Below are 27789 nucleotides of genomic sequence, written 5' to 3' on the forward strand. Positions count from 1 at the left end.
GAGAGGGGCAGCAGTTGCTGGCACTGTGGCTAACAGGCTTCTTTCTGGCAGAGGCTGGGAAGGTGTCAAGGTTGAGTGTCAACACTCAGCCACCCAAGTTGGCATGGTGAAAATGTATTTAGAACTTCACCTCTAATAACATTATCTCTTATTAATGGCTTCCTTAAAAGCAATAACCATCCTCTGGTCTCCACTCAATCCTTGCTCTGAAGTATTTCTCTGTTTGAAGCCTGAGTTCCTATTCAACAGAAAAGAAACACACGACTTTCCTTTTGTGATAAATCTGTTAACAAAAAATTAACTCGCCTAAGGACTTGTGTGCTTGGTGTTTAAAGAAAAGCCTGTTTGCATCCAACTCATTGGATAAATTGTTTAAAATCTTTCCATCCTTGTGCAAATACCTCCTTGTAATGCAGCCAAGGTCAGCAGTGAATTGCTGATTAAATACTACTAATGCAAGTTAAAGCTGTCTGGAAGGGAAGGGAGTCTTATTTGTGCATCCCATTTTCATAAGGCTCCAAAAGAGTTCAGACACGGGAAATTTGCTGTTCCAGGCTGGTTTATTTCTTGTGTCACCTCTTTAAATGTCTGCCTGGTGAATCTTCCCTGAGGTAAGTGACATAATTTCAGTAGCTGGCAGAAGAGCAGCCAGCACTAGGAAGCTGGTGGTTGAGGAAGGAATAAGGACTGGGACCTCTGGAAGCACAAGGATTCTCCTTCAGTGCTTGCTGATGCTTTGGAGCACGGTGCTGTGCTCACTGGAGGGGTTGAAGGAGCTCCCAGCTCTAAAATAAGCAGGATATGGAGGGCTGACCGTGGATAGACCTGTCTGGGCTTCTCAAACATATGCGGTGCCTAATTAAGAGACTGCCTCTGCTCTTGTGCCATGTGCCTTCAGTGTCCTATTTTAAACAGGTAACCAAGAATTGGCACATTTGCAACTGCTTTATAAGAGATCAGCAGCAGAGCTACAGGTAACAGTGTGTTCTGTGTCTGTAGACAGCCTGTGGAGTTAAGTAACATTTATATGCAAAACGCTTAAAGGCTGTTACCAACGTGTGTGCATCAAATGTCATCGTGTACCAGGCTCTGTGTTAAGCCTTGTTTTTTTCCTTTTAAAGGATAGCAACGCTGATTCAGAGACTTGGAAAAATTCAGTGTACTCCAATGACAGGCTGCTTTTCTTGACACCCCTGGGAGTTCCTCCCCCCTCCAAAAAAAAAAAAAAAAAAAAAAAGAAAAGAAAAAACCAAACCCAAAACCCCTGAAAAAATGGACCAGAGCTGCATAGAGAATACTCATCTCTTTGGGCTGGGCTGGATGTGATAAAGATTTGTTAGTGATTTCATGATACTTGTGATTCTCTATTGGCTTTTATTCCTGCCACAGGGTCCATATGATAATCTGGGGGGGGCGGGGGGAAAGGGGGATGTAAGGAATCGAGCAGACAGTCTCGATGGAGATTGTGCTGCCAAGATTACCAGCTATCAAATTAAAGAAGAAAAGTTACCAAAAATTACCAAAAATGTATGATGTATTCCTAGGGGAGAAAGTGAAAAAGTGGCTTTGAAAAGTCTCACTGTACTGACCAAAAACAAATAGCTGTAGAAAGAGGAAGAACAGCAGCGAAGTCCAACCAATAGCCCACTTCTCCTCGGCAATTTCAGTCCACTCCTTTCAGTTTCAAGTAGGGGAGAAGAGAAACTTGGAGCTGAAATTACTGTCAAATCCGTGTACTTAACTGCTTCAGGGGAAGGCAACAGAGAGGGCAACTCTTGGCTCTCTCTTTCAGGGTTTAATCCTGTGGAAAATGAAAATGCTGAAATACAAAACTCCCATCGAGGGAGGGAGTGTTCGGGCGCGGTTTGCCAATCTGTCTCCTGTGCTCCACCAGATGACAATCTGGGGTCACTGGTTTTGAAGGCAAATCGAAATTCAGTTAGGTTTACACAGGCTGGAAACTGCTCTTGAGTTTCCCAGTTCCCCCTGACATGGCACAGGGAGCTGCTCCACTGCCTGTGCAAGTGAAATGCCGGAGCAGCCGCTACAGAGGAAATGAGTCATTCCTCTATTTCTATTGCAAAAGACTTCTCTGTGCTGTGCAATGCATTTAGGAATATATTCCTACCGCTTCTTGGAAGTTCTCCTAGGACCACGTTTAGGCATAAAAACATCAGCAAATGAATAGGCACGTTACAGACTTTTTCTTCATTTAATTTGGCTGTGCAGGCTTGGCTTCTACAGGAGGTATTTTCAGGAACCCTGAATTTTGTGCAGTTCTCATCTCTGGGTCTGTTTGCTGGTGGAGGGGCTGCTGCCCAAGAGGTGATTGGATGGGGGCATGAGTGTGTCTTCTGAGCACCTCTTTTTGTCATGCCCCCTTGAAGGCTTGTTGAAGTGTGTTTCAAAAAGGAGAAACTTGCTAGTCATAAGGATTGTGAATCATGGGCATTTCTCCAAAAACATATTTCTGCACAGAGCCTGTATGTTTTCCCCAGAAGCCACTTGAGCTCAGCAGTCATTCAGGCCATACCAAAAATAATGACATCTCCTGAATAATAATAATAATAAAAAAACAGCAGGGGAGTGGGGAGGAGAACAGCAGCAGTAGACTCTGAGAAAGCAATAGGCCCATTTCTCTCCTTTTTTTCACAGTGGTGAACAGACATTAAACTGCCTGTTGGCACCGTGTGGATGGGGCAGTAGCTGAGAAGCATCAGGCCTCTCTGTCTCCTCACTGCTGCCCTGACAGATGCATGACTAAATAAAGTGAACTGGCACTCGGTTGTATCTTCTGCTGTGGAAACCCTGGAGATCTTGGTAAGAATTTGGCAAATTGTCCATTTTCAGATCTCTCAGGAGTCTGACTTGTTCAGGAACGAAGGAAGTCTTGGCCAAAGCTTTGTATGTGCCTAAGGATGAGTTTTGTCTGACAGTCTGTTTATCTCTTGGCTCTTTGAGTGCTGTCTGCCTTGAAATGCAGACTCTTCACGATGTCCTGCACCTGGCTGGGGGCACCAGTTCCAGCAGTGCAGCAGCAGTGCAACTTTACTGGGACATTAACCCCTTGCCTTTTGCAGGTGCTTCTTAAAATGTTCCCACTTTCAGTTACCTGGCATGACTTTCAGACATGGTGAGTGCATTAGGGAGGGACAGAGGGAGACTGGTAGCAAAACACACTGACTTCTGTGGTTTGCTCCTTGGAAATGCTACTAGTGCTCCAGGAAACCATATAAATCTTGTGTGCAGAGTTTGTGTGCACAGCAGTGTTTTAAATTTGCCTCTTGAAATCATTTTCATTACCCAAAGGGTGAATAGGGGCACATAATGAGCTTTTAACACTCAAATAATTCCTCAAGGAAGAATTGTTATGGCCTTCCAAAACGATCCCTGTGTTAAGTGGCAATTAAGAGCTAATTATAATGAGATGCTGTTGGATGAGATTAGTATCTGACTTATAATGACAATGGAAACATCCACATAGATAAACTGGAGGGGAGGTGGTGGGAGAAAGGGGTAAGAAGGGAAGGCAGCAGCTACACTGCAAGGAGGGGCAGGTGATCAGCTTGGGGAACGTGGTCACTGCCTGGATGATCATCAGAAGAATCAGCCCTTGATGGAAAACATGACGCTGTTTCTGAGAGACAACCGTGGGATTTGCATGAACTTCTTCAGCCAAAGCTTTCAGGGCTTGTAACTCTTGTGGACAAGATGTGGTGTGAGCTCTGCTTCCTGCCTTCTGCACTGTCAGCTGGTGAAAGTGCTGCTCACCTCTCTCTGGCAGCTGGAGGGACCATGAAAAAGGGTAATTTCAGTGGTGAAATTTATCTCTTTGGCTAATAAAGGCCTTCATAATGAGACTTTGATTTCAAAGGGCTCCAGCAGTGCAGCAATTTGAGTATCTATTTGCCTGACTGCCACTGGAGTAGCTGTATGTGAAGTGCACAGGTATTTTATTTGTATAAAACTGCTCACTCTCAGAGGTCAGCAAACACAGCTACCCCAGAAACTTTCAAGTTGCAGAGCAGAAGGTTAATTTTGAGTGAATAAGGTGCTTCTCTGATTGAACACAGGACTCTGCACACACCAGATTATGCTGTCCTGACTGCTCTGGCACATCTTTTTGAGAGCACCTCGGGTTTGTTTTCAGCAGATTTCCCTGCTCCAGGCTCACAGAGAGAGCAGATGGATACCTCCTTTCTCCCTCCTGCACAGTATTTTCATAACCTTTCGATGGCATCCCTGTGGAATGGGGACAGGATGGCAGTCACACGCTGGCCACAGCCACTCTGGTTCTTCCAGTGGGGGAGGAAGCTGGGATGAGATCAGATTTACTTTTGTCCCTTTTCTGCTTGGAAGCTTATTTGTGTTGCTGACGAGGTCCCCAGTCCAAGGCTGTAAAAGGGATGCTGCAGGGAGGAGGACAAGTAAGCTTCCTCCCTTGGGAGAGGGCTAATGCAGTCCTTGCCTCACAGAAACTGCTGTGCTGGGGCCCGTGGAAACAGTTTGTCACCCGTGATGGCAGGTGACACAGCCTGAGCTATTGGCACAGTGGGATGAGGCGCAGGGTGGGGCTGGACCCACACCAGGACATTGCTCAGGAGCAGGGACATCTTCCCTGACAGCATTGCTCGATCAACTGCAGGTTACTGGTGCTGCTACCTATGCAATATAAGGAGCAGCCCCAAGATCAAAAGTGTTCCCATCTGATCTGTAGGAACAGGGTTTTCAGTCAGACACCCAGGGGAACGCCCAGCACCAAGGAAGAATGTTGTCACCTGGATTTTAGCAGACTCTTGCATAGGAGCCTGGCTCAGTCTGTGATGAAAACAGGTTTGCCTTCCAAGCTCGGCTCTGAATGGCAGAGGGCACGGTGTGTGTTGCTGTGTGTGTAGTGATTTTGGTTTCCATTAATGCCCAGAGAAGAGATTCCTTGTGAGAAGGAAATTTTAATTTGGAAAGGGCTCGGTTCCTTTATGTTGGTTGCATTTAGCTGGATTTGCAGCCCCCCTCCTCAGCAGAGCTGTGTCCCTCTGAAAACGCTGCAGGGTAAATGCATAGAATGGAGAGGAGGGAAAAGAATTCAGCAACAGAAACAGACAGGTGAAACTGAGGTCCTTTCAAGGCAGAAATATTCAGGAATTCCATTTATTTCTCAGCTACAGCACTGCATTAGCTTTAGAATGCAAATTGTCCCTTTAGCCCACCAAGCTGAGCTCTCCTGCATGATACAGTATTTTGCACATCTGCTTAATGAGATGTGCAGAATGGGAAAACCAGATGCAATGGTGTCTGCTGCTCTGAGGAGATGGTTGGAAACAGAACCTTTTGTCATAAAAATAGTCCTGCCCTTCTGAACCTGTTGAGTTCTGAAGTTGACTTCGGCATATTTTTGCAAATCATGATTTGGTATTTGCAGCTGAATGATCCAGAGCATGTTCTTGTAGCTGTTCCTTTGCAGCTCGGAAGTGGGTTTTGCTGCTGTTGGTATGGGTTTTTTTCAAAAGCTTTAAGCAATCTCTCTTTTTCTGTTTTGTTAATTTGTTTCATAATTTAAAATCTTTTCTCTTACGAGCTATATTTAAATGGTTTTGGATAACTTTTCCTATATTTCACAGCTGCATAGCCCAGGGCTCAGTTATAAAGCCTTGCTGGTTCAGTAGAAGAAAGCGTGCTTGGCCACATCTGTTTCTGTGTTAATTTACATCTTTAAGCCACTGCTGGAAAGGAGAAACCGGTAAATTCCAATTCCTTCCCTGTCCACTTTCTAGGTTTTGATGCTCCTATGAATAGGAATTGTGACTTGCCAAATTAGTGTGAATCAGATGGGAAGAGTCACAGCACATTAATTCAAACAACTTCCAGGGGATGGGACTGACTCTTCTAAAATAAGTCATCCATGAGTCTGTCACACAACCAAAGCTCTCAGCATTTATTTTACAATTCTCTCCCTGAGTCTCAGAGAGATGATGTTGAGACAGAGTTTGCCTTATTCTATAAAATCCCACACTCTGGCCTTTTTAGAAGACAATATCTTACTTTTTAAGGTGGGCACTGAAAGTATCTTGAGTACCTTTATTTCTGAAGCTGTGTCACTTTGAAGGCTGAGTTCTGTCCCCATTTGTTCAGCCCCTTTGCCAGGATCACAGTCAATCCCCCAGGGCTTGGGAAGCCACATCTGCAGCTCCCACCCAGCTCCTCGTGGTAGAAGTGACTCTGATTCCACTGAGTTTCTCTTCCCAAGAAATGGGGACGCTGCTCGGCTTCAGACTGATGTTGCTCGTTTCTCATTAAATTAAAACAAACACGAAGTAGAAATTTACTTCCAAAATAGAGCTCACTTCCTTAGGCATTTGCTCCAGTGGGGACTGTGAGATATTCTCTCTGTAATGATTTATATTACAAAAATAGCTCTGTCCTATGTCTGCAAACAGTTAGAAATGTGAGCCTGGAAAAGAAATCTAGCAGCTAACTCCTCATCCCTACAGCCTGAATAAACCAGTCATAAACAAAATGAATTACAAAAGCAACTGAAGAACTAACTTCCCTATAAATACAATGTTCTCTCCTTGGAAGTCTGAAAATACTCTAGGCTTTTTAGCCTGACCCAAAGCTTGCCGTATCCAAGCTTTTTTGGCCTCAGTGCGGGGAGTGAGTTCCAAAGCAGAAGAGTCTCAGCGGCGCTGTGCCTTCTGCAGGCTCTCTCCCAGTGCTGAGGCTGCGCCGGGCCAGGGGACCCTGCGAGCCACTGAGTCACAGCTCACAGAGGTCGTTGCTGCCGAACGAGGTGTTGGAAGAACACGACCTCAAATTCATGTTTGTACACCTGACCTGGCAGTCCCCGCGCCCCTTCAGCGCGTTCCGCTGATGGCACTGGGCTCGCACGAGTGACCTGTGTGGAGGCACCGAGGGCTCCGCTGCGCCGGACCAGCGCGCTGGAGCCGAGCGTGACCCGACCGCTCCCTCGGGGACAGCTTTCCTTTCAGCAGGAGCTTGGATCGGAGCGCTTGGTACAATAACACACGGTGCTCGCTTCCTCGGAGCCTGCGTGCCCTTTGGCTGTGGTTTTTATCTCTGTTTACTATAGAAAAAGCTTTAGCAGATTATGCTGTGTCATTCAGTTCCCTGCCAGAGTGTACGTTAAAGAGAAACTAGAAAGTGTGTGAGTGCAAAAAAAGTTGCTGTTATTTTTTATGGCATAGGCAAGGCCATTACAAATTATATGAGGCAACAAGGATGTGAGGATCTTAGATCAAATTTAACTGCTTTATCTGGGGACTTAAGAAAAGAGAAAAATGTGCTTTTACTGATATTGCCAATTAGGGAGCTGCCAGGTGGCCAGTTAATAACCCAGATGTGCTGCAAGATGCAGCATCAGCAGAGGCTGTTTGTGAAGTGAAGCAGAGGAGAGTTTTCCAGGGCACAGCACCAGCTGGTTCCTCCTGGCTACAGGCTTGAGCTGGGTCCAGGAGATGTGACAAGAGGGGGAGCCCAGGGAAGGTAATGCCAACCAGAAAGGGATAAGAGCTTAGGAAAATTGCAGAGAAGAAAGAGGGAAATGCAATGAAATCTAAAGGGCAGCTGGCCACTGGCGATGCAGAAGCCTGGGCAATGGTATCTTGACTTCAAACCACGCAGATGCTCAGGTGTCCGTGGTGTTGATGGGCTGATTTAGAGGCAGCTGAGACCAAAGGCTGGGTGAGTCATAGAAATGGGTTGTAGCATCTTCCCCTTTTGTCACTAGCTGGAATCTGTGTCTGTCACGCTGATGTCAGCCCAGTTCCTGCTGGAAACTGCATCATCACTGGCACAAGATCAGTTGCTGTGACTCTCTCATGCCTCCAGGGAGCAGAGCCTGGGATGGAGGTGCTGGAGCTCAGGCTTCTTGCTGATCCCTGAAGTACACCAGGGATGATCTAGGAGAAGGGATGACCTTCCTCACTCCAAACTGAGCTGTCTGGGCATGATGCCTGGTGGGAATCTGGGAGAAAGGATTGAAGGGAACAGCACGTGAGCCTGGGAGGCAGCTGGCAGGGCTTGAGCTTGCAGCTCTGCCATCAGCAGGAAGCAGAGCTCAGCTCAGCTCACTTCAGGCATCCCCTGACACTGCCCCTGACACTGAGTCAGCCATAGAGCTAGAATAAATACAGGTCCCTAGGGCCTCTCCTGGGTACAGGTTGTAGGGAACAGCCCTGCTCCTGGTGGCCCAAAACTTCTTGAATAAAATCTCCTGGACTTGCCTCTTCAGGGTACAAACCCAAGGCAGAAAAAAGCCTGAAAATCACGGAGGGACAGAAACTGCATTTCCATGAAGCCTGTAAAGAGACAAACGTGTTGCTAAAGATGGTTCTGCAAAGTTAATTGCAGATACCATTATTGGAGGGATGCTGCTGCAAGGAAATTGAGTCAATTCTGTAACAACAAGAGAATCTGGACCTTTATCAGCTGCCAACAGCAGTGGGGAAGCACCAGCTACAGTGGCTTGTCATTTATAAAAACATCTGGAGATAAGAAGCTTATTTTTAGGCAGAGTGGTAGCTGGCTCTTCCAGCAGGCTCAAGTGGTGATAATAAGGATTTGGCAAAAGAACAGCAGAGGAAGACACCTCACCTTACCTTGTATAGCCTCTCTTCTTCTTGCTTCCCCCTTGCAGCAGAAAGCACTGTCAGTTGCTTTAGTAGGATTTAAATGAAAGTGCCTTGAAATAGCCACCAGATTGCCTTCCTTTGCTTTCTTTACTTTTTCAGAGTGATGCTTTTCTCTCTTAACTTTAAGGCACGAAGAAGCTGGAAGTCTTTGGGTGGGTTTGGGCATGGCATGGCATTTTGAATACCAACATCCCTGGTTTGGTTTGTTTGAGAAGCTGCTGACTGATTTGCTGTGCTGGAGGTAGATTTTGCTACTTGCTGGGCTGGTTGTAATGATTCGAGTGCGTGCTTTGGATGTAGCTGATGTTATTCCCAGTGTGTATTAGTAAGAATAGAAATCTGCCATAAAATCATGTTCTGCAAAAGCAGGATTCATTTCCTTGTTTTCTGCTTAAAAATTCTGCATTTGCAAGCCTCACCATCTGCATCAGAGCCATTACATGTGGGAAGTATGGAATGTGTCTTATCAGACACAGAGCGTGCACAGCAAAGGACATCCAAAGGTTATGTTGTCATCATGTCAAATGGATCTGTTTATTCTGAGTGCTGTAGAAGCAGGGCTTAATCAGAGCATCAGCCATATGCAGATTTGAAATTAGATTTTACAATAACCACCTGTCTACTGTTTTGAATCCATCATATTCCTTGAGTTAGAGCTGTGCTTGCTTAGGGAATGTGTGTGCTGGGAGAACATCTAAAAGCCTTCGTGCCATGGTGTAAGAGGCACTTAAATGCATGGATATGTGTGAGTGTGCAAGGGGAGCAGATGTATCTCATGGCTTTGTGCTACAAGCTGCTACTGCAGCATGTGAAGGGGAAAAGAGGGCATTCCTTTCATGTAAAAATCAATAGTATTGGCGACCCCCCCTTCTTTTGCTCTTCTTTTTTGGCTTGTAATTCTTACATGTGTCAGCCAAAAAAAGTCACTGTGAAGTGATGCAGCATTTGATCTTTCTCTTCCCTAAAAGTTTTCAAAGGAATAAGTACAAACATGCACATAATGTTTGTGTAGTGCCTGCCACAGTTTTGTGACTCACAGCATTCTGCCTTTAAGGAGTCAAAAAAACTGCCTGAAAGCTTAAGCCTCTCTCCACTATGTTGCAACATGAAAAAAGAAAAAAAAAAAAGAAAATCTGTGCGTTTGGTTATTGCAAGCTGCATCAAGGCGGTGGTGAAAAGAGCAACAATATTCAAAGTAAAGGTTGACATTTTAAACACTGGCACTCAGAAAGAAGTGGAATTAAAAAGAATTGCAGAGCAAAAAATGACAAATAACTTGTATCACCACTTAATCATATGCTCAAAACTGCCTGAGACAAGTAAGCAATACAGGCTTTTTCCTGCTTATCTCCACTGTGATAATTATTCTTCTAAAGCAGTAGCTGCTCTCCCTGGGGAAAAAGAAAGTTCATTTTTTTTAAAATTCAGAGTATGGCCCTTCCCACGGAAGTCAGTGGCAGTTTTTCATTGAATTCAATGAGAACTTAAATGGGCCATTAAACGAGATCAGTAATGCAAGAGCTTTCCAAAGACATCCTGCCCCAGATGCTCCTTCCTTACCACAAGGAGCAGCAGTCACCAATGTTCTTAGACTGGCCAATATCTGAAGCTGCAGTGTTCCCTTCTCCAGAGCAGATGTTTGCACCGTTCACCACAGTAAACTGAGATGTGGTGAGTCAGAGCTGTTGTGAGTCAGGGAGGTGCCCTGACCGTCCGGCTGGGCTGAGATGTGGCTGCTGCCTCTCTGCCTCTACCCAGGGTTTAGGGTGAATCGATGTACCAGGAAGGTGCCAGAAGCATAGCCTGAGAGCTTCCTCCAAAACCGAGGGCAGAAGCTTTTGTTTGCACCAGGATGCTGGGAAGCCTCCAATTTGGGTGGCACCAAGTGATCAAGAGAACGGCCAAAAAGCTCCATTTTTCCTGTGCTTTCCCTTCCAAGAGTTTGACCTCAAGAGTGTTTTGCTACTTCTCCAGGTCCAACCACCCACGTGGTGGGACTTGCCCATTGCTGGACCGCCTTCCCTCCCCCCCTGCCTCTGGCTGGACCCAACACATCAGCGCAGGGACACGATGCTCACTGAGGTCTGTGGGTTACAAGCTCTCTGCTCGCTCCAGCTCCTCATCTCGGCTGGGGAAGGTGTGAGTTTGTATGCTTTGACTGTGTTCATCCAAGCTCACAAAACAGCTGCATCTGTCTAGAAACTCAGGTGCGTCTCCTCATCCAGCGAACTGTTCTCGGGAAAGCGCTGCTGTGAAATCGCTTTATCAGCCACGGCCACCGCTCGCACCTGCCCAGCCGTGCCTCGCCGCCAGCGGCACCTCCCGCGCCGTGTCCCGGGGGCCAGGAGGGCTTCGCATCCCTGAATTTCCGCGCCGGGCCCTCTGGAGGTCAGTGTTCGCCCGCGCTGCGGCGGACCTGTTGCGGGCCCGCGGAGGCTCCGCGGGCAGGGCAGGGCCGGGCGGGAGCTGCCCGCCCGCTCGGAGCGCCGGCCCCGCGCCCGCCACCCGCCCCAGCGCCCGCGGGGGCGGCGGGGTCCCCGCGCTGCCGCTGCCTGCGCGGCCGCGGAGCCGCCGCTGCCCGGGGGCCGCCCCCGTCCCCCCGCCCGGGGCGGTGCCGCGCTGCGGCGCGGGTGGGGCCGCGCGGCGGGAGGTGCCGTGCGCGCCCGCGGAGCCCCGCGGAGCCATGGCGTACATCCAGGTGCGTGCGGAGCGGGGAGCGGCGCGGCGGGCCGGGGGGGATCCCCGGGGGACGGGAGGGGGGTTTCTGGGGCGTCCGCGGGACGGGTGCGGTGCCGCGGTGGGTCCCCCCGTGCTCCGCGCCCGGTGCGGGTGCTCAACTTCGGGTTAACTTCTGGGGAGGAGTTCCCGGCGGCGACAGCAGCCCCCGGCGAGGGGCCAGGCGGGGCCGGGGCAGGAGCGGGGCCGGCAGCTGTTGCTAGCGAGACACTGGGGCAGAAGAGGATGCCCGCGGGGTTGGCGAGCAGCCCTCGGGCCTCTCTTTACTAGGGGAGCGGGATGGCCCCGGGGACGTGAGAGCCCGTCCCGATCCCGCACAACAAGGACTTCTTGGAGGGAGGAGGATGCTGAACCCCGCGGGCAGACTGAGATGCGATGGGCCGCCCCGGCCTGGGCACGGTCCGGGGCGGGGGGCACTGGCGCCCTGGGCTGCGGGGAGCCCCGGGCTGCGCGGTGACGGATGGGCTCTCCCAGCATTGTGGGGCTGAATTTTTGCCGGGCTTGTTCAGACCCTGAGCGACCCCCGAGCCGCCCGCTTCCCAGCCCTTGCCCCGAACGCAGCCGCCCAGTTCGCGATGAACCCGAGCGGGGGGGGCATCTCCAGCCGGGCGGGCGCTGCTGCAGACCCCGCTACAGACGCCGCCCGTGCCCGCCGTCCCGCGGGGCCGTGTCCCCCTCCGCCCGCCCCGCCGTGCCCCCGCGGTCCCCTCCCGCTCGGGGGAGCGGGGATGGGGATGCCGAGGGAGCTGCCCCGAGTGTCGGGCTGGAACAGCCGCGGGTGGACCCGCCCGAGGTGTCCTGCGGGGTCGGGGCTCTCGGGGCTCCCGGCGCCCCCGGCTCGGCGGGGTCCCGAGGGGGGCCGGGCAGGCCTTCAGCAGCACGGCCGTCGGGAACCGTGGGTACAAGGGGTGGGGGGTACCCGCGTGAGGACCAAGACAGCAGCAACATCCCGTTTTCCCCACACCGGCGTCTCAATCATGCTGCGATGGTGGGGGATGTGTGGCTGAGGGGACCGCACTGTCCTCAGGCTGCGGTGTCCACTGCCGATGGAGCTTGTGAGCCTTTCCTGGGGTGTAACTGCGGGGGCAAAACACGGTCTGTGACCAGTGGGGACCCCACCCTGCTGCAGCATCCTTCGGGATACTGCCACGGTGGTTTGCCACTGGTCTGTGGAACTGGCTGGGATTGGCGGCTGTGCTATCTTGGAGCAGGAAACCCCCGCCCAGGGGCCCTGCAACAGGTTGTGGAGATGGAGCCCAGCCCCCAACCTCGCCCTTGATGAGGGCTCCCTCGTGGCTGGAGACTCCCATCTGGGCTGTTGTCTGCTCGGCCAGTTGGGATGACGCGGCAGAGCTGATGGTGCCTCCCCGACCCTGGAGGCTGAGCCCTTCTCCAGGGGTTGCTGAGCGCATCGCAGCAGCCGTGCTCCCGGGGATCCCCCAGAGCCAGCCCTCTGGTGCAGCCTTCCCTAAACCCCTGCCCATCCCTGACCCTCGTGCCGGGTGCAAGCGAGCCGGCTGAACAGGTGGTCGTGTTTGCTTTCCTTTCATGGGCCCCCGCATTTCAGCCCTGTATGGCGCTGTTGACTTGTTTACCTCTTCAGCACTATAATACTCAGTTTTTATCCCTGCCCTCCCGTTTGTGGGTGGTCACAGGCTCGCTCTGTCACCGGACTGTGGGATGGCTGCGTGTGCCCTCGGGGCCCGTGGCACACAGGGGTGGGCTCACATGCCTGTGATGGATGGTGACCAGGAGGGCTGCTTGACGTGAGCCTGCCGTGTGTCCCTGTGGGCCATTTGGAAAAGCCCTCTCTTCTCATGACATGTGCTCGGCGTTCAATCGCGTGGCACCGATCCAGACGCTTCCTTTCAGAGCAGTTTAAATATCCTCCTTGCAGCTCTGCTAAAACACTGTAGCTTTGGCTGCAACTTTGCATTAATAAGGAATTATAAAGCCCTTTTAACCACTCAGAATTTTCTTAAACAGTTGGCCCATGGGTATCTATAATCACTGTCTTGTCTCATTGCACTGCAGCTCTTCTAGTCTTTTAAGTGCTTCTAGCAAGTGGTGGCCTTTTTGAGAAGGCCATGGTCCATGGGAGAGTTCTTGGAACTAAAGGCAACTTCTGCATCCCAGCTTCTTTAGAAAAGGCTGCTCTTGCCCTGTCATGAGCATAAAGCTAGGAACCAATTTCTGCATTTGGAAGAGTAGGATAATGGGTCGAGTATAATGTTCTAGGGGTGGCTTTGTGAATGAAAAACTGGTTTGTGATGCCTTCTCTCTTTGCTGTAGATTTTCTCTGTGGCTTGGGGGAGGTGGCTGCAGTGCAGATTTTTGAATGGGAGTGTGGGACTCCAGCCTTTAACTTCTGTCTTCTGTGTTCTTCAAGTCACATCTGAGGATGAGGCTGAAGGAGCCCAGTGATGTGTGTGTAATGGAGAGTATTCAGTCTGCACCCCTTCCTAGAAATGTTGCCTTAATGAGTTGGCATTGGAACTGCGCTGATATGGGCTGAATATGGAGAAAAGCCTTTTTTTCCACCCAAAAATTTGGATGTGGTTTGCTGTCAGCAGTAAGTAGTTGCTGCAGTTAGAGGCAGGTTACTAAAGAAAACAAAATAAGTGGTTGCATGTGATACCCATGAGCAAAAGGAGCAGGATTTTCATGCTTCAAAATGGGTTTGGGAGTTTTGCTCCTGGGAAAGGAGGAGCAGAGGGAGCTTTGTGGGGAAGGACTGGAAATGGCAGAAGCTGATGCCCAGTCAGACCTCTTCTTCCTCTAACATCTACAAGGTACTGTCTTGCCAGAAATTCAAACTCATCCCAGGCTGGGGCATGTCATGGCAGAAAATTTAAAGTTGTTTGAGCATTACTAACTTGTTTTTGTCTTTTTCATTTTGTTCTCCTTTGCTTCACCCTGGATGTCTAAAAGGACAGTTGGAACCAATAAATGAGGTGAGTTAATCTGATGATTCACTCCCCGCTCTGTCTCCTCGTTCCATCCTGAGAAGATTGTGTCGTATTTTCTGACTCTTTACTGATGTCCTAGATATAAGTAATGCACTGCATTTTGGGCCGGTAATTTTTTGGCTTGCAATGCCCAGATTTTGTTTATGGAAAAGAATGTGTGTTTTACTGTAGCAAAAAGCCCTGTTCCTGTGAAGTCTTCCCTGCAGATCAGGTTCCTCTGAGGAAACCCCTCCACATGGTCTGCACTCACCAATACTGCAAATGTCTCGAGTATTTTGGGGAGATAACCGTGGAGAATCTCTCATACACTTTATTTCTTCAGTTCCTCAGGGACATTGCAAGGTCACATACAGCTGTAAAGCAGTGTGACCCTGGGTGCAGGTGCTGTGCCCTTGCAGCTGTGTCTCGCTCCGTGCCCACAGAGCAGTGCCCTTGTGCTGCCTAATGAGCCCTCTCATGAAGTTGGGGCTGCTGTGGGTGGGAAATGAGGTTTGGGTCTCTGCTCCTCTCAAAGCAGAGCTTTGAAGTGTGGGGGTAAGGCTGTGGGTCTGGCATGGAAATGGGGCCACAGGGTGCTGCCACTCAGATGGGGAGCTGACACTGTTAAAAGTGGTGCTGCCAGAGCCACCACAGAAACCTAAGAAATTAAAGACTTTTCTGGGTCAACTATTCTTCTAAAAAATATCATTGAAAGTTCTTCATTAAATTAATCATCGTAGTAGAGGGAAAGCATGAGGATAGTGTGCTCTGGCTAATCCATTTCAGTGGTGAGTTTGTTGGGCTGTAATGCTCTGTGTGTATGGGTTGTACAAATATTACTGGTACATCTACAGGGATGAAGTGCATTCACATCGCTGTGTTAATTAAATAGATCCTCGCTGGGGTAAATCAAAGCTTTCACTTACCTTCTGTTTTTAATTCCTTCTGTTGTATGTTTGCTGATCTATTAGATTGTTGATGTGTGTGGAGGAATACACGTTTCCACTCCAGCATATTGCTGTGCCATAGTGCTTTGTAAATCACCCTCTTGCCAACCTACATAATAATACATTGCCACTAGAGGGGAAAATACCTGCAGAGAATGCTTATTTTCCTGCCTTGTTATGGCATCAGTGGCGTTGGGCTGGTAACTGCATAGCACTTGTCTGTTGGTATAGATGAAATAAATACAGTTCTTAATGTTCTGTTGCAGAAACACAAACACAAATACAGCTGAATGTTTCTTCTCAATAGCTGTTGATGGGTTGTAATCTTGTACTTTGGTTTCCAATGGCTCCAGGGTCTGCTCGCTCGAATCTCCGATCTCTTGCTGTGCCGGTGGACTTGCAGAAATTGTTGTCAGAAGTGTTTCGACTGTAGCTGTTGTCAAACAAACGAAGATGAAGTTGAAATCCTGGGACCTTTTCCTGCTCAAACTCCAGCCTGGCTGTAAGTTTAGATGCATGGTTTCCTAGTTTTAACCAAGGAATAGGACTGCTCAGCTATGGTGAGAGTGTTAATATGAATTGCAATGGGACATTCAGAGGGTGCCAGTTAGAGAGCAGGAGGAATGAGGGAATGAATGAGGGTGGGAATGCAGGCTTCTCCTGGCATGGTGAGAAAGGGCAGCTCTGTTAACTCAAATAGCAAGGTTAGTCTTTGTAAAAACCTTTTCTGATGGGTAAGACAGAAGTTGTTTTGTAAGCTGGCATAACAAGCTGATAACTGGTTTAGCTGTGCCCCCTTCTCTAGACATGCCTTTCATCTTCAGTCCTCTTCCCTCTTCAAATGGACCAGTTCATTTTGGAATTGGAGCACTTCAACTTGGCTGAAATGCTGATGAGGTTGTTTTGAAATACTTTCTTATCCTAGCATGAAGGTGGTTATCACATAGGCAGATGAAAAGCATAGCTCCTACGTGCTCTGAAGGGGAAATTCATTTAAAGTTTCATTTAGCATGACTTGATCTCCTGTGTCACCATAGCACTCTTCAGAATTTCTTCTCAAGTCATTAAAGAACCACAGCACCAAGTTTTATCTGGAGCTTTGGTTAGTATATTTGCAAATCCATTACAAAGGAAGTCAGTGAAGTCTTCCCTCTTTTACCTCCTCTCAGTCAGGAATCTGCAGCACAGGGGTGACCCCATGGAGGAATTAGTGAAACCCAGAAGGCAGCAGAGCTCTCTGGTGTTTCAGGGGCTGCCTTGTCAGCTGGGCTGGGCTGTCTTTGTGGAGCAGACCTTTGATGGACACGGCTTCAGTGTGTCCAGAACTTGTGGCACAGGAGAGGCCTATTCAGTGCATCATACGATGTTCAGGCTTTGGTACCTGGGCACTGAGACACTCAGGTAATTTTATTTACTCCTGTGATATGTGCTGTTATTCTGTGTCAGCTCTGGAAGGTTCATGTCTTGGTGTTGTATGAAATAAATTTTCTCATGTTTAAATCACAGTCTTGTCCATGTACTCTTTTGAATTCAGGTAGAACAGGATGGTAATTAATACTGAAGCAATAAAAATAGAGCTGTTCAAGATGTGTTAGAGTGGTTTTAAAGTGTTGAGCAGTGTATTTAAGAGTCTGATATATGGTCAGAAATGGATTCACCTGCAATTAATGGGGAATGGAAACAAAATCAATGCTAAATAGGAAAGCATCACGCACAGGAGAGCACAGTGATGAGGCTGCAGTATTGGATGTGGAGAGATTGGTGCAGGAGCAATTACATCTTGGGAACAAGTAGCAGGGCTTGTGGCAAGAGGACAATTCAGAGCTTATCTGATGTGCTGAATAGCCGAAGGGACAGCCAGTGTGTTTTGGGGTGTGCAGTGATTGTACCAGGGTGTAGTATTTTGACTCTTGGGTTCTTCTGTCTGGCTAGAGGGGCGATGTGAGCACTGAAGCCCTGTTCTTACTGTCTCAAGCCTCAGATGTATGGTGGCTTTGCAGATGAGTTGGACTTTGCCACAGGCAGAGAACATGGAGACCTTTGGACTCATGAAATGCTCTCTCCAGCCTGTATTGTTTCCCCCTGGTCCTGCTCCATCTGAAAGCCCCTACAGTAACTTCTTGGAATGGCCATAAGCAGAGGACAACGCTCTGGAGAAAAACAACCCAGTTCTCCAACCCTGTTGTGCTTTAGGCTTCACCTGTGGATGCTGACAGCCCTGGGAAGGTCCCTGGGACCCCAGGCCAGGCCATTTATCCATCTTTCCATCCAGCTCTGGGTGGTTTGCTGAGAGAAGGGGAGTTCCCAGAGGTAAAGCCTGAGAGGGGCAGCAGGCACCAAAGAGGAGGACACAGCAGAGAAGGAGCTTTGCTTTGCTGGGAGACCTGGACGCTGCCATGCCTTAGGATCAGTGAAGTCACCATCTCCTGTGGCAGCTGCAAACCTGTGGTCTCTAGGGATGCCTGTTAACACATGTTGATGGACAAGCTGGAGATGAGGCTTTGCTTGCTTGAAAATGCTGCAGGCTCCTCTTGAGCTGGCATGGACCCAGAGTGGTGCCAGGGAATGTGACAGTGCTTTGTGGTTCCAGGGTGATTTTGTTGGAAAATGGTGAGGGAGCACAGAAATTATTTCAGTGAGGAGGACAAAGAGAACAGAGGAGATAGGGAGAAATAGAGGACCCAAGGGGATGTGACTGGGAGGAAAGGGGGAGAAAGTGAGGCTGTAGAGGAACAAGGGGCTGGAAGATGAAGTGGAAAAGAAAGTAAAAGGCAGGAGCCAGATTTGGTATATTTTGTTTGCTGATGAATGGGAGAGACAAGCCTTTGGTGTGTGCATGTTTAAGGTGGAAATAATCCCACGTTGACTCAGAATTCAGAAACCAAAGAAGAATTCTGTTTTCTCTGTGTTGATCTTATGTTTTTATATCTCTATATCATTTTCGGACATAGGGAATGGTCTCTGGAGTTAGATGTGTGAGCAGAGTAAGAGTTTGGACTTGGTGTTAAGATGTTTAATGTTTTTAAGTGCTCAGGGATCTGTGTATGCCAGTTGACCCCTCTTTTTTTTTTTTTTCCTTATTTTTGAAAAGGGGGTTTTTGTATTTAGTGGAAACCCCTACAATGAAAAACAGATTTGACATCACCATATTTTGCATTTAGATGCATGCATTGAATTTGGGAACAAATCAATTTATTGTATTCCCTGCTTGCAGCCTGAAAGTGTTATAAAAATAGATCTAAGTTTTCAGCTGAGATCTTTCCATCTTGCCTCTTCTTCATGGGCCTGACACACTGGTGTAATGTAGAATGCAGTTTGTTCCTTCCTCACCTTCCTACCCATGCCCCAGGGAAAAACCGTTTTTATGGTCCTCATTGGTGAAGAGCAAACATCTAAATGCCCGTGGTTAATGACCCATCCTTTATTTTCTGGCCCTAGGTTTTCCCTTTGGCAGCTCTGAGACACTTCATTGTCCTGGAAATTCAGGAGCAGATGATAAAGCTGCAAGTTTAAGCCCTTCCTCTTGAAAGAATATAGATTTTTCTTACTTTCTGATTTTTTTGCAGTGGCAACTTAGGAAAAAAAACCCATTCCTGCTGTGAGTCCAGTTGCATTGACCTGAGTGCATGGTAACTTCTCTTATTTCATGAGGAGCACTCACATCCTGGTCCTTGCAGAAATGGTCTGGGAGTGAAGGGTGTCTGTTGGAGCTGCCTGTTATGGAATATCCTACAGAAACCCCAAAGATAAACAGTGCCCACTGTGAGACTGAATTGAAATCAGGACGTGACTCCTCCTTCCAAAGGTTCGGATTAAACAGAAACAGAGCGGCTTTAACCAGAGCCAAAGTTTATTTGAGGAAAAATTATTGTGGCTCAGTAGCAATTTCCTTACTAAAGGTCATCTGTATGTTATTAACTCACTATTACGTTTACCCATTGTAGAACATCCTTAATGCCTCTCTTCCTGATTCCCTTTTCACCCTGCCTCGTTCTGTGCATTTGCTTCTCAAACACAGGCATATCCAAATGCCACCTGTGATTGTGTGGACCTGCATTTAGGCATGAAAAAGCTATTTGTGTTCCAAGTACTGATTATATATCAAACTGTGTGGTTGGGACTGCCTTTAATGGGCTGCAGAGCTGTGCAGATACAGCCCCTTTAGCAGGGGGTTTGGTTCTGATTATTACCAGAATTTTTTTGTTTAGTGTGGATGAGTTGTGTGAGTCTGAATGGGTGAGATTTGCATGGATCCTGCTGTGGACTTTGTGGGCTTGGATAAGAATTTCCAGTTGGTTTTTGGGGTTGGTTTGTTTTTTTTAATGCTTGTTGGGCTTTTCTGCAAGTTTACTGCTTTTTGCAGAATATATCAGTTGCTCTACTTCAGTCATCAGCTACTAGTGAAAATGATTCAATATATTTCATTTATACCCAGCTGAGCTGTGCACACAGAAAGGATGGATTGGAAGCAAAATTCACAGAGAATTCCCCTTTGCTTTGCTCATTTTGTGCTGCTGCTTTCCTCGTGATCTGCTGCTATTTTCTGCCTCGTGGATTGGCTGCTTTGCAGGATGCACCGCACGTCACGTACCCATTGTGTGATTCCATTTCCATGGGCAGCACTCCCCTCTGAGCACGCAGCTGCAGACTTTCTCTCCTGTAGTTGTTGCTGTCTGCTCCTCCCTTCTTTCAGTCAAAGCTGGGAGATCCCCACTTCTTTCAGGAGCTGCTGCAGCTGTGACATGTTGGGGTTTTCAACCAGAATATTGTTTTACTTAAAAACAACTTGTGTGTACACATATACATTTAAGCAAACTGAAAGGGGAGTTGCATGTGGACTTCTCTATGATGGCAGCCTTCTGTGGAGGCTTCTCAAAGATGCTACAAAACTTGCTTTGCCATATAGATCCTGCCAACTTCCCTGCTCCCACCAAGACCCCTGGCAGTAAAATTATTGTCTGGTGAGAATCACATCTGGTTTATAGAAGTGGATAAAAAGCAGCCAGTTATTTAAAAAGGCATTCCAATAAGTAGCAAATAATGAATTGTGTTTATGAGATCAAGTTTTGAAACTTTACTGGCAAACCTGCAATATTTTACCAGAAGGTGTGTGGTAGGTTTGGGATATCTGAGCATGGTGGTTTTTCTGTGCTGGTTCTTTCCTAGTGAAGTCTGTGCTTCCAAAGTGTAGCTGTGAATTACAGTAGGAAGCTACGGCTGGAGGTTTGTGGGGTTTTGTTTTTTTTTTTCTCTCAGAGAGAAGTGTAATATTTCTGATCAACATCTGAGTTGTATGTGTCTTAGTGGCCTGTGTCATGCTCTAATACTGATAAAAGTCTGCTTGAAAGACAGGCAGAAAGATAAAGAATCTGTTTTTTGCATAGGTCTGAAGTCAGTTGCTCAGCCTTTTGCTTGCCAGGTAGATCAGGAGATTCCCCACAGCACTGAGGGATGAGCACCCAAGGTTAGCCCTGGAATGCCAGAACACGCTGTTATTCTGTATATACTCCTTGTACTGGGTTGAATCATCCAAAGGTCTCTCATTGTAACAGGATAAGCAGCCAAAATGAGGACAAAGATGGAGACTCTGATAATACAATCAGCGAGCTGCCTCCCACTCTTCAGGATGTTTCCCCTGACAGAAGGCGGTCGTCGTCAGATACATCTCGGTCCACTTACAGCCTCACGCGGCGGATTTCAAGTAAGGTCATCCTTCCAGCATTAATGTAATTCTTGTGGGGGAGAAAATCAAACTGTAGTGCTTGCTCTTTCATCTTTTAGACAGGGAACCGAGTCAAGTTGAAGGCACATTGATTAAGATCTCATCCTGTTTTGCAGGAGCACAGTGGAAGGGGCCAGCCCTGTTTTTCTTGCTGAAGCATAAGCATGGTAATTGCACATGAGAATGGACAGGGAGGGAAAGGTGTAGGTGAGCTTGTGCTTCAGCATAGCTGAGGGTGCTTTACCTGTTGGCAGTGCAAGGGGGAAAAGCCCCACTGTGCTGGCATTGCACAGGCACAGAACAGCTGTACCCAGAGAAGCACCCAAAGCTGGTGCGTGCCTGTAATTGCTTTAGTGGACTTTCTAACAATCAGATTTGTGTGTTTCTCTCATTCAGGTCTGGACTCGAGGAGGCCAAGTTCCCCACTAATTGACATCAAACCCATTGAGTTTGGAATAATAGGAGCTAAGAAAGAAATAGTTCAGCCAACTATCCTGCGAAAAACCTACACCCCAGATGACTATTTTAGAAAATTTGAACCAAGGCTGTACTCTCTTGACTCAAATAGTGATGATATGGACTCCTTGACAGACGAGGAGATCTTGTCCAAGTACCAGCTGGGCATGCTGCACTTTAGCACTCAGTATGATCTGTTGCATAATTATCTAATAGTGCGAGTCATCGAGGCTAAAGATCTGCCTCCTCCAATTTCTTACGACGGCTCGAGGCAAGACATGGCCCACTCCAACCCCTACGTGAAGATCTGCCTTCTTCCCGACCAGAAGAACTCCAAACAGACCGGAGTGAAACGCAAAACGCAGAACCCAGTGTTTGAGGAGAGGTACACATTTGAAATCCCCTTTTTAGAAGCCCAGAGAAGAACTCTGCTTTTAACTGTAGTGGATTTTGACAAATTCTCACGCCATTGTGTTATTGGCAAAGTGTCAATGCCCTTGAGCGATGTAGACCTTGTGAAAGGTGGACACTGGTGGAAAGCTCTTGTGCCTAGTTCTCAGGTAACAGAATTTATCAGATTATTACCACAGTTTTTCTTGCTGTTTTGGGTTTTTGTGTGTGTGCGTGGTTCCTTTGCCTGTTGGCAAGTAATGCTGTTTCTAATTAGTAATTGTCATCTTGTTAACACAGCATCTGCTGGGTTGGAATAATGTGGGCCTACGACTGGTTTCATAACTAACAGTGTGAGGTAGAGGAGCTGTCTTTAATAGTCATGACCAAAGATCCTATGGCAGCTTAAATGAGAACAACTCAGGACTGCTCTAGAAGTCTGCACCTTTGGGAAGGTGCTTCTCATCACCACAGTGACCTGCATCCGTTCTCAGGAGTGCAGCAACTGTCCTGCCCAGGTCATTCCTGTGCTTGGAGGACATGAGGGAAACCACTGGTGCTGGTTCAGTAATGATTTGATTCAACAAAACAGGTAGAAGATGAAATCTACACAGACTTGTGGCATAATGCATGAGCAAAAACCTGCACAGGAGTGATAGGTTTATTTTCATCAGATCCCTGAAGGAACTAAATTTGCCACAAATATTTGTCTAATGCAAGTGGAATGTTGCATGCATTTTGGGCGTGGCAGCCATCCCATGGGACGGGAGGAGGACATGCAGAGGGTCTGTGTGCTTTCATCTCTGTTCTCAGGAAAGGGCCACCTCCTTGCCAGCCAGGTAAAGGGCTGTTCAGTGGAAAGATCTGAGCCAGGAATGGTGCTTACCTACCAAATTTGCCACTAGTGGGATCACCCACATAGCTAGAGGCACAGAACCCTGTGGAGAACCAAGAGAAGAACAGTGTGAACAACATCTCCAATGTTTGTACTGAGGACAGGAGTGTCACACGAGGTTGGTGTAATTAGCTTGCCTCTCCCAGTTCCTTTCCAGCTCTGCAACTGCAATTTCCAAGGAGTCTTTGCTGAATTAAACCCTGTTGGACAGTTCACTTTTTCTTTGATTTTTAGGTGTTCATGAAAGGGTGCCATAGCCAGAGATATTGCATGAAATGAGCAGTAAATCATTGGCCTCACTGCTGTTTTACATTGTGGGTTCAAGAGTCTGATTTGGAGTGGAAATCTGTGATCAAACACTTGTGGAAGGGAAATACCCCAGGCAGTGTTTGTAAGTGAAGCCAGCTGGGGCTCTGACTCTGCTTTGCCCCCTCTGGGTGTGCAGAGGGGCTGGGAGCACTGTTTTCTCTTGCTCAGACCTGCTGCACTGCCTAAGGGGGAGGAAGATCAGCGCTCCAGGTAACTGCAGGATTATCCAGCTGGATTTCCTGTAACAGAAGTAGGAGCATTGTGGGATTAGCTTGAACAATGTTCAGGCAAGAAGGGAAAGTTTTGAAAATTGTGCACAAGTCAAAATCATGGGGACCCAGAACATGTGTTTATGTAGGACATGTCTTTGTGTCAGTGGGATCTGCTTGGCTCAGTGAAGAGGCAGTGGGGGGGCAAGGGGACAGTTCTCACAAAGTGATTTGTAAGGAAAATCAAGGAATTGTTTAGGTTGGAAAAGACCTTAAGATCATCAAGTCTAACCCTTAAGCCAGCACTGCCAAGGCCACCACTAAACTGTGTCCCTGGCACCCTCTCACTGTCAGAGCTTCTCCCCCAAATGATCATTTACAAACGCCTGCAACAATATTTTTTTCCTTTTCCTTTTTTGGTATTAGCAGTTCATCACGAACTGTGTGTTGTGTATGTGAGGGCAGAGCCCTCCTCTTTGCATCCCATTACCCTCCTGTGATTCCCACCGTGCAGTTTTGCTTCTCTCTCCACTCCCCACTTTTGCATGATAAATACTTCTCTGTATTTTGCATCTCTTTATGAGTTACATGGACTCATTCCACAGCTAATACAGACCTTGATTAGAAAAGATCATCTCTGCCTTTGTGTGCCAAGCTCGGAGCCAGCTCTTCCTTTTCCCCTCTCCAAAGTTTTATTGAAAGCTGCTGCTGTTTTCAGCAGTGCTGTCTGCTTCACTAGCATTCAAGATAAATTATTTATGCAGAAGTTGGCATTTCTGATATTTATAAAAGGAAGGAGAAGGACAAAACTCCATTTGAATGGGCAGGCTTAGAAGCCTTTTGCATTTATCCCCTTGCTATCCTATGGAAAAGCTTAAGCAAAAAGTTCTCCACACTTGATCAGTAGAGTGGGCCTTTCATACCTTTTTGCTGTTTTTACCTCGGTGGGCAGACTGCAACTGTAAAGGGAGCAACAGTGCTTGTACAGGACATCCAGGGATGATGCTTGGCATCATCTTCCCATATTTTCTCAATAATAAAATTTTTAAAGTTCATTGAGTAAGGCATGTTTCATCCTAGTGGTGATTAAATTCATTGATCAAAGGGTTAAGATAAATCCTGGAAGAAGTAAAGCAATAAAGCTTATTGCTTTGAAAAAATACATTTTAATGTCTTTCGATAACAGTGATATTTGTGCTCGAAATTTCTGAGGTTTTTTTTATCACTAGTTGGAACCTTCTGCCTGTGGAATGATAGATTTGACATGTTGACAATTTTTTTTATACTTCTCACTTTTTTGCTTGATTAGCTGAGGGACAGACAGCCTTTATCAGTTTCTTGTTGGATTGAACCTGAGCCTGCTGAAGTGTGCTTTGTGTTGAGAGATGGTGACAGACGGGGGCAAAAAAAATACCTACGTGCAGTTGCATTTTATTTTGCAGAAGGTGTCCTTGGATCCTGGTGAGCAGCACAAACTGCTGTGGTGCTGTGGTGCAGTTCTGATCGTTAGTCGAGGAAAATTTGCCAGTCTGGGTTGGCTGCCCCGGGGCTGTGACACGGAGCAGCAGCTGGCAGCACCCCACAGCCACAGGAGAAAAGGCTGAAGCAGGTGCTTGGATAAGCAGTAACAGGAGGGAGAGAAGCACAGACAGTCACAGACGTGATATGTGAAGATGAAAGACACGAAATACGTGAATTTTTTTTTTTTTTTTAGACTGGAATTTGTAGGCAGAAACATCATGAGCTGGAGAGAGATGGAGGAAAGTGAATCCAGATGGCAGGAGCTGTGGAGAAGTTTTGTCTTCAGATTGGTGGGAGTGGGAGGGTGGCAGGCTTTGTGGCAGAGCAGAGAAAGTGGCCAAATGACAAGAGTTAAGATGAACGTCTGTTTTGCACTTGCTGTCTCCACCTGGAAGCCACAGAGTGTGCTGATAAAGTCAGGGGCCGAGTCCTTGTCCTGCCATCACACTGAGTTCCCTCATCCCAAAGCTGGAACCCTGCCCTAGTACAGGGCTGTGCCAGCCCCAGTGAGCTGCGAAAGGTGGGGAAAGCCAGGAATCTTCTGGTGTGTGCAGTGTCAGCAGGGACAGCGAGCTTCTCCCAGGTGAGGCATGGTCCAGCTTCTACAGCCAACAGCTCTGCTGGCTCCACTGCGAGCTGGACCAAGATCAGCTCCTTAGGCCTGTGGATGGGATGTAGAGCTCCTCTTTACTGGAGGAGTATCTTCATTACCAGCTCACGGGGCTGCTTGTGAGTGAGCAAGCCGAGCACTTTCCCTGGGTGTGACGAGGCGGCCGTGCAGCTCTGTCCTGCTGCTGCCAGCAGCACTGGGTGGCCAGAGAACCTGAGTACGGCTGAGCAGCGGGCTGTCCTCTCAGCCCGAGGAACCAGTGCAACAAACTCCTCGGTGCCAAGCCTCAGGCAGAAGATTGTACCTGCCCATCAGCACTTTCTGAGCTTGGATCACGCACTCGGTGCTCAGGGGGATCGAGCCCAAAGCGGAGGCACGAGGGAGCTGCCACCCGATGCATCATCAGAACCAGCAGCTAAGCAGAAGGACTTATTCCTTATAGAAAATGCCAGGTATTGCCAAATCCTTCATCCTTGGTAGTTCTGGGAGGCTTTCTCTTGCAGGGTAATTAATGCCTTTCTGAAGCGTGGTAGCTGCTCATGGAAAGGCTCTTGAGTCCAGTCCCCGTAGGAACACTCTGCACTCCTTAAATATCCCCTGAAATGTGTGTGGCTTCACTTAATTAGCATGAATGAAGTTGGCAGGCCTTGCTGTAGCTGGGCTCAGATTCACATATTTCACCGCTAAAACTAATTCTGAAGCACATGTTCAGGACCCCAAGTTTTATTGACATATGATTCATTTCTCTTTTGGCAGATTTGAGTGGGCAGGAATAAATGTTTTAGACCAGCAGTAATGAGAGCTTGGAGATCATTCTGCAAAAGAAAAAAAAACCTGTCTAGTTGTGGTGGGTAAATAGCATGAAATTCCTTCTTCCCTCAAATTAAGTCATTTTTATAGTAGAGGGAGTATGGATTGGACTTGCTTTTTTAACTTCATACTATGAGTGCACTAGAACGACCTGTCAGTTGTGATGTTCAAGATGGTACGAGATGGTTACATGGGGCTGTGTTTGCTCAGCACAGGATGTTAAAAACACCCTGGAAGGGATTTACCTGTGGCCAGTGGAGGAGATGCCCTGGGGAAAGCCTGGCAGAGGGCAGGATACACCCACCCTGCAGGTCTCTGGAGTTGGAACTGTGCTGGGATGCTGTGATGGATGCTTGTCCATCAGGATAACAACATTTTTAGCACTTAACCTGTGGTTTGTTTTCATACTTTGGCTTGTGTTGTTCTACTATCTTCTTTTCTTTCACTCTGCATGTTTATTTTTCCCCAGTTCCATTTCAGTGTTTTTTCCCCCCCTTTCCTGTCTTTAAAGCTGCAGCACTGAAAATTTTTTCTTCTTGATTGTTTTCTCTTTATCCTTATCTGTGTTCTTGGTCACCTCATCATTTCCCCTCAGTGCTGTTCACTCCTTGCCCTTCCTGCAGAGGACTGGGATGCTGTGGGGTGTATTTTGCTGAGGAGGAGCCCAGAGGAGAGGCTGGTGGTGTTCCAGGGCCTCTCCATGGGGTATCTTCTTCCCAAAGCTTTTTGCACAATAGAGGTTTTCTCATGGCCATCCAAACTGATGCAAAGACAGTGAGACTTCAAAGGGATTTTGTGACACTCTCCATCATACATCCAGCTGGTGTCTGTTATGTAGGAAACACTGCTCCTATTCATTGGTAAGGGTATTTTTTCTCAGGTTCTGGTCCTTAATAGCTCGACTCTCCCAAAACAATGGCTGTGTCACAGGATGCTGCAGAAAGCCTGTTAGAGCAAACTGTTCTAAACCATCGGTTTTCTAATGTGCCTGGAGGTACCAACACAGATAACCTTGAGGAGGAAAATCAATCTGAAACTTCATTAGGAGCGATGCATAGATGTCTGTGCTGATGTAATGTGCTCTGGTTCCTGTTGGGAAGGGTTTCAGCTGCAGGATTTTGCTGGTGTTGTAGCAATGCACAAAGAACAGTCGGGGGGGAAGCTGTGAGGAAGGAATTACCTGGTCCAAGCAAGATGTGCAAATGGTATTAATTAAAAGCTCGTCTTCCTTTGAGGGAGCCTCTTTGTGTTTCAGAGATGACATAAAAGAGCAGAAAAAGTTCTGGTTCAAAATTTCTGGGTTCAGCCCAGGCAGTAACTGGAGAAGGTTCTGGATCGCAGGCAAGCCCAAGGCTGCAAATCCAACCTGGCAGTGTAATACAGCCGGGAGTGAAATGTTAATCAGAGCTTCAGGAGAGTCTCAGACATCCCAGACTTGGTGTCACTCCGGCATCTCATCAAACAGGAAATTGCTTTTCCAGGGTCATCTGGGATCTGGGCACGAAGCGTCATCAGCATAATAATGGCAGCTGCACTGATGCCTTAGCAGGGGCACCTCTGCACGCTGCTGCCGTGAGCCAAACATTGG

General features: G+C 47.7%; 1 protein-coding gene across 2 annotated transcripts in view; it reads left to right on the forward strand.

The window, feature by feature from the left end:
* The first annotated feature begins 11293 nt into the window (after positions 1 to 11293).
* SYT17 (synaptotagmin 17) overlaps positions 11294 to 27789 on the forward strand; it is a 34994-nt gene continuing 18498 nt past the window's right edge. The window contains exons 1-5 of one of the 2 annotated variants that reach the window (XM_069029684.1): positions 11294 to 11346; positions 14321 to 14338; positions 15633 to 15781; positions 20832 to 20980; positions 21398 to 22017. In XM_069029684.1, the coding sequence (XP_068885785.1) occupies positions 11332 to 11346; positions 14321 to 14338; positions 15633 to 15781; positions 20832 to 20980; positions 21398 to 22017 (951 nt within the window). In that variant the 5' untranslated portion in view covers positions 11294 to 11331. Of the gene's footprint in view, positions 11347 to 13819; positions 14177 to 14320; positions 14339 to 15632; positions 15782 to 20831; positions 20981 to 21397; positions 22018 to 27789 lie in introns of those variants that run through there. The other variant, XM_069029683.1, reaches the window with a different exon arrangement.

Source organism: Aphelocoma coerulescens, chromosome 14 (assembly GCF_041296385.1).
Source record: "Aphelocoma coerulescens isolate FSJ_1873_10779 chromosome 14, UR_Acoe_1.0, whole genome shotgun sequence".
Taxonomy (NCBI): domain Eukaryota; kingdom Metazoa; phylum Chordata; class Aves; order Passeriformes; family Corvidae; genus Aphelocoma; species Aphelocoma coerulescens.